Source organism: Meleagris gallopavo, chromosome 1, assembly GCF_000146605.3.
Source record: "Meleagris gallopavo isolate NT-WF06-2002-E0010 breed Aviagen turkey brand Nicholas breeding stock chromosome 1, Turkey_5.1, whole genome shotgun sequence".
In the NCBI taxonomy this organism is placed as follows: domain Eukaryota; kingdom Metazoa; phylum Chordata; class Aves; order Galliformes; family Phasianidae; genus Meleagris; species Meleagris gallopavo.
Window position 1 is genome coordinate 174,333,950 of NC_015011.2, and position 10,945 is coordinate 174,344,894.

Below are 10,945 nucleotides of genomic sequence, written 5' to 3' on the forward strand. Positions count from 1 at the left end.
GATAGTAAAACTATATAGTAGCTATATAGCCTTGGTACTTGAGAAACTAATTAGAATACTTCCTGAAGGGTATTTCCAACTTCTTTGGAGTTGAACTCAGTGATCCTTGTGAGGCTCTTCCAGTTTGGGATATTCCAAAATTTAATGATTCTAGAACAATACAGTTTTCACCCTGCGTTATATTTCTTCAGATCAAACCCTGCTAGGTTTCAGGTAGCAGAAATAAAGGAGAGTGGTATGTATTTGCCTTTTCCCATCTCACACTAGCCTTTATTTTTCCTTTTTATGACATTTAATCACACACAACAAAATTTATAATGTATTGGGAGAAACCCATAGAGGTTTCCACAGAGTGTCTCTGGCAGGAGAACAGCACCAGATTCAGCCTGACAACTTTCAGAGTTAGCAAGCTTGCAGCCCATTCAGGCCATCTACTCTAGTAGTTAGCTGTCCTAGCAGATAGAAATGCTTTCTTAAAATTAGGGGTCTGCACTATAGGTACCATATAATCAGCAGAATCATTCCCTAGAATCCATTTTCAAAAGGAAAGTCAGATTCCTACATTACATATAGAGATATTATGCATCAAAACACTTAAAGTTGATTCTACATCAGAGCATTGTTCATTTGGTTATACCTGAGACACACGCTCCTGAGGCTTGCTGCCATAGCATGAGAAGTATGAAGACCTACGTCCTTGCAGGGTAGCTGGAGGTCAGGTGGGCTTTCCTAGAAGACCTTAAATTGCACAAATACTCAGATAGCCAAACCCTATGTCTACATATAATCACTCTTGTTTAAGACCATTGTGGAGTCTTGGAAAACATTTACAGCCTGTCTTTCAGGAGCAGCTCTTCATTTATTTAACAGCACTTACGACTCTCCTTGATGGAACAGGGAACATAGTGTCACAAAATGGTTTTCAATCTTTATTTTCAAGATGCACAAATGTACCCATTGAGCTCCATGTAGTCTTCCCAATCAAAGAACATCTCTCTGCATGAATCCAAACACCCCATTGCATTTTTTTTCCAAGAGTATAACCATTATTCTGTTTATCATATATATGGATACATAGCTTATGTGTTCCAGTAACCTGATTGTTTGTTTAACATCAGTCAAAAACTGTTGAACCATTTTAGCTCTCAGTTTTGAGAACAGCGCAAGATTGTTTCAGACAGAACTGCTAATTATCTCATGGCAACTCACCTGGATTTATGATACTAATTATTCCCAGATCAGTTATTTACATTTTCTTTTATATGTTATTGATACTTACTTTGACTAAATGTATGTTATTATTCATTGTAAGAGAATATGTTTTTACTGATTATAGTACAATGCAATAGTATATTATTGCTATATCTTATTTCATATTGTAGATCCAGTATATCAAGAACTTGCCCCACAAATATATATATTTCATATATATTGTGTATATAGGAAATGTAATTCCACCTTTTATCTCTGACGAGTATTTCCTTATTTATTAAAAACACAGTATGAAACTGCCCAAAACAGAAGGCTCAGGGAAGAAAAAAAAAAAAGAGAATGGTAACATTAGTTAAACTCATTTCATCACTCCTTAATGATGAAACAGTTATGCATCATTTTTACTAATCAGAGGATATTATGCAGCATGAGTCAGACTGTCACTGATTTACAATTTAGCTATATAAACAGAGCTGAGGAACACGTTCAATAGGTCAAGACTTCACAGTGTAGCTGAAGCAGAGAACCTTTGACAAGAATGAAGGCCCTTTCTCTTCTCCTCTTGCTGTATGTGGCAGTCTGCTCTGCTTTCCCTGTGGCTCCTGAAGAAGAAGATGAAGTAAAAAACATAAATCTCGTGGAGGTAAATATTTTCTACTGCATTTCTAAATGAAACAGAAAGTAGTCTGAGAGATGACCAGAATTATTTTCAAAGAATGTGACTTGAAAATAAAGGTGTTTCATTTTGCAAAGGCTTCAAGAGAAAGCTTTTCCTATTAACCTGAAATTTTTGTGAGAATTTTCTAGAAATTATTTACCTATATGTTATCTAAAATTGCACAACTTCACTTTGATGTTGTCAGTAAGATGTTAAAAATAATACAGAAGCATAATTTCTGTCTCAAGGCTGCATGGCTGTGCAGAATTAGTCAAAATCAGTAACAGGTTATATTTCAGAATGTGCTTTGAAAACTGTGACATAATCAGTCTCGGTAACACAGGGAAAGAAACTAATTTAATTATGTATGTATTTCAATATTTGTTTGAATTGATCTTTTACCGAATATTTTTTTAGACATCTTCAAGAAATGCAACAATTATATAGATATATCACTAACTATTGGAGAAAAAGTTGTTGAAATTTAATCAGAATATCTGGTTTTCTCAAATCATATTTCATAGCTAAAAATGAATGACATGATTTGCCAAGTGCTGACTCTCTTGCTCTGTTCACTGACTTTGTCAGGAGTCCTGTGTCTGGAGCTTCACTGCTAATTTATATTTCCTTGAGTGAGATATGTGAAGTTATAAGCTTCCTTAAACGCTCTGCTACTAAAATAACAGGTTATAATAAATAAATGTGGAATTAATTATTAATAGCAAATATTATATTTAAATACAAGTTCTCCATATAGTCAATCAGTGAAAAAAGTAATTCAGGTTACTGTGAAAGCTGTAAATCATATCTACCTTTTCACACTGATTCTTGGAAAAAATAGGCAGCTTTAGCCCTTGGTAGACACAAGGCTTCATGATAGAATAGTTCAAGATAATTTAGGAAATGTAAATGTGACTGAAGACAATACTGATACATTGTAATACTCTTCTTTTTAAAAATTCTGGTTCAGACTTACCTACAGAATTTCTACAATCTTCAAAAAGATCATCGACCTCATCTAAGGCAGGGGGGTAAAAATCATCTTGCTGAAAAGCTCAAGGAAATGCAGGAGTTCTTTGGGCTACAAGTGACTGGGAAGCCTGATCGTGACACTTTGGAGATGATGAATAAACCCAGGTGTGGTGTTCCTGATGTAGAGCAATATGTCTTCACAACAGGGAATCCAAAATGGAAGAAAACTAATCTGACATACAGGTAACATTTCCTAATCTGCTTCAAATAGATGTAAATCTAGCATTTCAGTTTTGGGGGCCTGAAATAAAGTACATTATGACCTATCCAAAATTACATCTAGAATGATTAACCAATTTCTAGAAAGAAACAGGCACTCTAGAAGGCATTGTCTAAAGTTAAGTCATTATTGATTTGTACTTATGAAAGATATACTTAATATATATTACTTTTGTAATATATTTCAATTTATATTATATTACATATAATATAAATGAATATTTTTCAATTGAAACTCTGTATTTTTAGCATTATGTAATGCTTTCATTTTCCTTTGAAGGATTGTGAATTACACCAGAAAGATGAGACAAACTGATGTAGATGAAGCAATCCAAAAAGCTCTGAATGTCTGGAGTAGTGTGACACCATTGACATTTCAAAGGATTGAGGACAAAATTGCAGATATAATGATCTCATTTGCTTATAGAGGTAAAATTGATATCTTTACATATTGAATAGACATCTGAAATCATAGAAATAACTTGGGAGTCTAAATGATTTTTTACTCTTCATTTTAGATCACAATGACAACTCTCCTTTTGATGGCCCTGGTGGGCTGCTGGCTCATGCTTTTCAACCAGGAGAAGGTCTTGGTGGAGATGTGCATATGGATGAGGAGGAAACCTGGACAAAAGATGGAAGAGGTAAAGGCTGAGACCAAATCCATTTACACAGTTTTACCTTCTACAATTTTTCTCATGTGGTAGTTAGCTCATAAGACTAATTGCAGATAAAGAGTGAATAAGAGTGGCAGAGCTTGTCCTTTTAATTTATTTTTTATTTTTGCCAGTGATTCATTGGTAGGAATCCTTCTTACCTAGCACTTCAGTGTTCCAAACTAGTGAACTCAAATGTCATCAAAACTCCTGTTGTGAAATATTGTTCTCTTGAATCACTGAACTTTCAACATCATTGGAATGATTTTTGATTCTTAGCAGTTTATGCAATATCAGGAGAAATAGGGATTGTGTTTAAGGTACAAGGATACTGGAGAAAGGATAAAGAGATCATAATTAGAACGTCCAACATTCTTCGTACACTCATATGGATCTTCAGCTACAAGATTTTTTGAGTTATAATGTGGATAGAATTACTTATAGGCTGTCTTGTAGCTCTAGCACATTTTGGTAAGTTGCATAAAACTCTTTTATGTTATAAATACTGTGGTAAATACTGTGGTAAATACCAAAACAGATTTTATCTGCTTCCTATGATTTTTATCTCACAGGCTACAACCTGTTCATTGTTGTTGCCCATGAGCTTGGCCATTCACTGGGTCTGTCCCATTCAAATGATCCTGGAGCACTGATGTATCCAAATTATGCCTACACAGACCCCAAAGAATTCCTTCTTCCTCAGGATGACATTGATGGCATTCAAGCCATATATGGTAAGAAATATTTTTTGTTTAATATTTCTACTTGGAGGCTGGCTAATAATGATAAGAATATATTTTTAAAACGTTAATTTCACCTACATGAAAAGTCTAAGTGTTCTAAACAATGGATAACAAAATAAGGAAAAACCAGGAGGCTTCAGCTGAAGAGCTTCTCTGGAAAAAAATCTTGGAAAACATGAACACAACTGCTTTAACAATGTTAAAAGTTTGGCTTTTATGACAGACATTCAGTATACAATGATATGTCCTTTCATTTTCTTTAAAGAAGATCCTTGACAACCATGGACACCTTCTGAACACTATATTTATTCTATATTTCCCTAAATACAAACTGAAAGATTTTTATTTTCTTTAGGACCATCTAGTGATGCTGTGCAGCCTACAGGGCCCACAACTCCACAAGTTTGTGACCCTAATTTGACATTTGATGCCATTACCACTTTGCGTGGAGAAATGATGTTCTTTAAGGGCAGGTAATACCAATAAGCACACATATCATCTCTTAAATGTATCCAGTAGCTTTAAAAAAAAAAAAAAAATCAGTAATCTATGAGGGAAAACTGTCATTTTGAAATGTAGTACAAAGAGAAAGAGTATAAAACCATTATGTACCTATTTACCCAAGAGAGAGTTCTTAACTCATTAATATCAAGAGTCATAATTGACAAGAGCAGTGAAGGAGATCAAGGCTGGTAGTCTTTTTCTAAATATTATGCCATTGTGGCCATTGCTGTGCTAGATTTGGCTCTGAACTAGATTCAACTAATAGCAAGCAACAGTATTCGTATATTCCTTGACGATGTGCTCATGTGTCCCACAGTGTAAGCCTTCTGCTGCACACCCATACAAGAGCAAAGCCACGACTGAAAGTACAAGTATGTAGAAAGACATACTAGGAGTTCACTGACACCAGTGGTTCAGGTTGCAGCCACTCTAGACTTCCTTTACATTTATTGGAGAGGGATACGTACCCAGAAGGTCATTTTGACATTAGACAGAATATATTACTAAATGGAGGTACTTGTCTCTCTCCTGTTATACTCCAGGAGCTATAATCATTGTCTGACATCTGTGAAGAGTGGAACTATTTTAATCTATAAATTTTGTTCAAACCAGATACATGCTGCGTAAACATCCTGAGAGGTCAGAGACAGAGCTCAATTTTATCTCACTGTTCTGGCCAAATTTGCCATCAGGAATTCAAGCTGCTTATGAGAACATTGAAAGGGATGAAGTTTTACTCTTTAAAGGTAATGGCATCTGAAATTCTTTGCTTTTTCTCACCAGTTCTTTCCATAACCTTTGCAAATTATCCAATTTCAGAGGCTAAAGTGGTTCTTTAGCAGAGGTCAGTGAAACAAGGTCTCTTACAAAGTTGCAAATTACTGAACCTGTGCCTGATAGAGCTATAATTCTGGAAGAGATCTCCAGAGGTCATAATCCTAAAAAAAAACCTCTTCGCTCTGTTTTATTCAGTGCTCTGAAAAAGAAGACATAAAAATAGCTTCCTTTCTTCAGATCTAGTTCTCTTCAGATAACAACATTTCACATGATTTTTGCTAAGTTCTAACAAGTAATTCAACTAGTAAATAGAGGAATTTGCACATCACCACTATTCTTCTCGCTATTACCTTGGAATATATTGTTACAAGATGGTCTAATAGGACTCTTACCAAAGAAGTCTGAAGCCTAGTTTAAGACAGAACAAGATAATTGTTTCTTAGACTAGTGAAGGAAAAATTCTGGAAAGATATTTCAAAATGTATTTTTTAGAGATTATATCACAAAAGCAAATTTATGTTCTTCCCATCTAAAATACAATTAAATGTTTATTAATAACAAAGCCAAATGAAATACGCTTATATTTTTCAGAGGATAAGTACTGGGTTATCAGAGGATATGACATTGCATATGGCTATCCCAAACCAATCTATCGTTTGGGATTCCCAAAGACTGTTAAAAGAGTTAATGCAGCTTACAACGATGAGACCACAGGAAAAACGTATTTCTTTGTAGCTGACAGATACTGGAGGTGAGATTTAATATTTATCTACCAGAAATAATATTTTTACTTGTAACTGAAAATTGATATAATTAGTATAAATTAAGCTATGACATTTCAAGTATACTCTGGAAATTCAAACAGGTTTGTCTGAAAGTTTAAAGAATGCTACGTTTGCTACGTTGAAAGCATTTGCTAAGAAATGTCAATATCTCTAAAGCTTTGTTTGCCATTCATTACATTCCTATCGTGGCAACGTAATTACTTGCTACCAGATGAAATATCTGTCTATTGAAAAAGCTATTTTATAGCAAACTTATTCACTTTTTATTCACAATAGTGTTGCTTTTCTGTGTAATGTTATGATAGTGTACACTTTTCAGTCACATTTCAAGCAAAATGAATTATTAATTAAAAATGTTGTAACTGAATTTTCCTTTGAATAATCAAGCTGTGGATCATCAACAGTTGTATAGTTAGTATTATTTGTAACTTAAGTGCAGCTTGTGATAAATTTCAGAGAGTAGTTTTGTTTAAGAAGTATGTGATTGACAGTAATACAAATATGTTTCAGGTCTGTGCTTCAGTTTTTCTATTCCTCTCCTTTATATGCTACGATTTTAGAATAAACTGGATATCCAACAGCTAGATATAGAAACACATTTTAGATGCAGTGATGGCCAAGGTATTAGCTTAGCCTGAAAATCATTAGTATGTTCATGGGCTTCATTCCCAGGATCCTTGAGAGCTTTGTTACAAACATCTCTGATGGAAGGGTTTTCAGACACTCATCAGAACCTTACTACATAACAAGAAAAAATCAAAATCTACTTTAGTTTATCCTTATGAGACTTCACTCTAAGAGCAGAGTAGCATACATGTATGAACTGCTTTGAAGTTTTAAAATGTTATCTGCTTCACTAGAAGTGGTAATTATGGCTTTTTTGTGTGCTCAGATATGATGAAAACAAAAAATCCATGGATCATGGTTATCCCAGGAAAATAATCTCTGACTTTGGAAAAATTGGCAGAGTTGATGCTGCTTTCCAGAAAGATGGTAAGTAAAAAAATGTCTTTAAACTGAATTTATTTGAATATCTATCGTTCTGTAGACAGAATCATTTATTTTCAAAAACCTGTTATTAGCCCTTAAACATAGCAGCTAAAATGGAAATGAAAAATAGCAAGTATGCATGGAGTGTTTTTGCTGATTTTTTCCCCCAGAATACTAAAAAGAAGTCATATATGAAATATAATTGGATTTAATTTTGTTTCCAGGCTATGTCTACTTCTTCCACAGAACAACTCAATTCCAGTTTGATCCTCGTGCCAAACGGATTGTCAATCAAATGAAGAGCATTAGCTGGTTTAATTGTTAATTTCAATGATTGTGTTTCTTCTTCACATGCACACTGCATATTTTTAAGAGTATGTTTTATATGTATATTTTTTACTATTTTTATATTTTATTATTTTTCAGCATTTCATGACTAACAGGTCAGAATGGATTTCTGCCTGGATTCCATAGAAATATGGTTTTAATAATTATTAACTGTAATACAAATGTGTTTATATAAGTTATTACACTTTTACCTGCTGCATTAAATACTCCTAATAAATTGTGTTTGTCATATCTTCTTGTCCTTGCTTCCTTATTTGCACTAATATTCAAGAGCAAACTCTAGTTTCAACACTAAAAAATGTACTCTGGCATGAAAAGGCAAATATTTTTCCATGCCAGGCAGAGGAACAACTAGCAGGCTCTGAGCTCCATTGCCCCACACAAGCTCTGGTGAAAATATTATGGGTACTTAGGACAGCTGGGACTCATGAACGTCAGTCCATACATCCCACTTCCACTTTTTGCTCTCTCTTTTCTTCCTCACTTTCCAATCTGAGCCTTTCCTCCAGAGCACAGCTCTTTGCAAAAACAGGCATCTTTTCCCCTCATGCCTTTAGATTTAAGAACCGAATTTAAAACTGAAAATTACAATATTGTACAAGAGATTACTGAAACCTCTATCCTGATCTGTTAGATCATATTATACAAGGAGTGGATAAACCTTATTTGTAGCTCTGTTAAGTGCTTTACCACAATTTTCTTCAAATATCATGAATTAAGATGGTCTTTCATGGTCTTATTCGCTTTCTTTCTTTTTGTAGTTCAGCTGATATCATTAGAAGCCATATGGCCATAACAAAGCTCATTTTCTCATACTTCATCTGTATTATGCAATGCAGTAACCCAGAACCTTCAGAGGAAGATTCTAGGTTACTGCAATATAGGAATCCAAGAAAAGATCATAAGTTTTTTCATTACTTATTTGCTGTATTGGAAGTCTGTTAAATTACATCCTTTGTAAATAAAGAACAGGCTTAGTAATTCTCACCTCCATTAAATTCAAGAGTAAAAATTAGTCTAAAAGTGTTTGAAGATAAGAAACTGCATAACTGAAAATGGAGATTAGGTATTATTGGGAATATCATATATAAAAAAGAAAAATAATTAAATTACAGTAAATAAAAAACTTTAATTAAATTCATTTATATGAATCTTGTTCTCGCAGAGTCATTCAAATACCCATTATTTAATTCATTACATCAGTGGCAATCCTTTTCAATATTTTTCTTGTGTAAGCTAGTGCTATTGAACAATTAATCCAACAATTGTTTCAAAAATATAGAAATCTAAATAGATTATGTTGCTTTAATAGACATTGTCTCCAGGCATATCAGCAGAAGATTAAAGAGAAAGATAATACTTCTTTCTAGACCAAGATTAAACTAAAAAATAGAAGATTGGGTTATATATTCCTTCCAGATGTGAACAGATCCTCAGAGTTACAGCAGAAGCACTAATATACCTCTAGAAATTGTAATTTGGGGTACTTATGGAGCAGAGAAAATGTTAAATGTGAGACAAAGGGTAAGGAGATGGTTATGTTTTAAAGAAAGGAAAGAGAGTAAAGATAATTTACAACCCTGTTTAGGCAGCTGAATTGCAGCCTAAGAGTTTTCATGTGATCTCAGGCATAGGCTCTCATCGAAGTCAAAGGTTTTTGTCAAGACATTTGGTGAGCTCCTGACAGCTGTGCAGATCTCATCCTAAGTTTACATCCTACATGTGGTCAGAATAAATGCCATTTGACCATACTGGTTAGATTTCTGCTGATACCATGCAAGACTAGACGGTTAACTCACATATGGACACCAATAGAGAGAACAGTTCGGAGAGCTGAATCTCTGATGGTATCATGCTAAGATGACCATGCTGCAGAAGTACTGAAGATTACTATAGCTCTTTGTAGTGTCACTTGGTACTGCTGATGTGGTGAGGAAAGACAGTAACTTCCTGAGTGAAAACTTGGGTCACCTTACAGCAGTTTGGATGAAACCTACTCTAAGACTACAAAGGAAGTCACGAGGTAGATCAACATCCTTTAACTCTAACCAATGCTAAAGATAAAAAAGAAACCACAATCAGCAGCTGCTCTACAGCTACTTCTTTTCTCAGGCCTCAAGGCTCACTACAGACATATTTGTGAAACATCGTCTGTGAGAAACTGCACTTAGGCCTTCCTCCCATGAGCAGTGGGAACTGGTTGCTGTGTTGTGCAAGCGGTCAAGTAGCAAAAACCTTACACTAGCTTTGAGTAACGCGGGACTCCATAGTTGGCACACAAGTCTCTTCTAAGCAAAAGTAATGTAGCTTGAGCTGTTAGCTGAAACCAGAAATATATTTTAATCAGTTGTTCAATCTTTTCTGTGCTCAGTAAAGACAAAAGAGTATACTTATTGAGATAGTTCATCCTATCTTAAGACAGCTGGTTGAGTTACTTTCCAGAGAGACATATTTCTCCATTTTCTGCACACAAATGCTCAACTAATAAATGTATAAAGATAGGTGCAACTAGTCTTAACCTAGCTGCTTTCATTGTCTTTGTCCTGCTGCTGCTATACAGCAAACAGATGTGGAGAATTGATGGCCAACAACAGCAGGAAAAAAGGATACCATCTTCTCCCAATTCATATCAAATCTCCTCACAGTGTGGCCTTGATTTTTTACAAAATTATATTCAAATCAGACAAAGCACTTTTTTGAAAAGGATCCTCTCATATCATTGAGAATTATGCATGGTGCAAAAACCACTGAACAGGGGTTTGTATTTCATAACCTATGCTATGTATATAATCAGAGGGTAATGCCTTCTAGGTTTAAAGTTATCGAAACAACCAAATATTTCAGTTTTAAAATGAAAGCAGAGCTCAAAAAAGACATTCTCTGTTTCTGGGTAAACACGTATCAGTTCAGTCATACTCCCCATCTCTTAAAATTTGTTGCCTTCATTTGTACCTTAGTAAGATAACTGAGTGGTATCCAGGTCCTTTGGGTCTCTTACCTTATCACAAGAAAATTATTGTA

At 34.5% G+C, this 10,945-nt stretch overlaps 1 protein-coding gene across 1 annotated transcript; it reads left to right on the forward strand.

Annotated features, from left to right (window-relative positions):
- Positions 1-1,690: 1,690 nt before the first annotated feature.
- On the forward strand, positions 1,691-8,147 carry LOC100543241 (interstitial collagenase-like). Its single transcript, XM_003203481.4, has 10 exons — positions 1,691-1,855; positions 2,841-3,085; positions 3,402-3,550; positions 3,640-3,765; positions 4,350-4,511; positions 4,876-4,993; positions 5,637-5,770; positions 6,393-6,552; positions 7,479-7,579; positions 7,801-8,147. The coding sequence occupies exons 1-10, from the start codon at positions 1,751-1,753 to the stop codon at positions 7,899-7,901; spliced, it is 1,401 nt and encodes a 466-aa protein (XP_003203529.1). The 5' UTR covers positions 1,691-1,750; the 3' UTR covers positions 7,902-8,147.
- Positions 8,148-10,945: the final 2,798 nt, after the last annotated feature.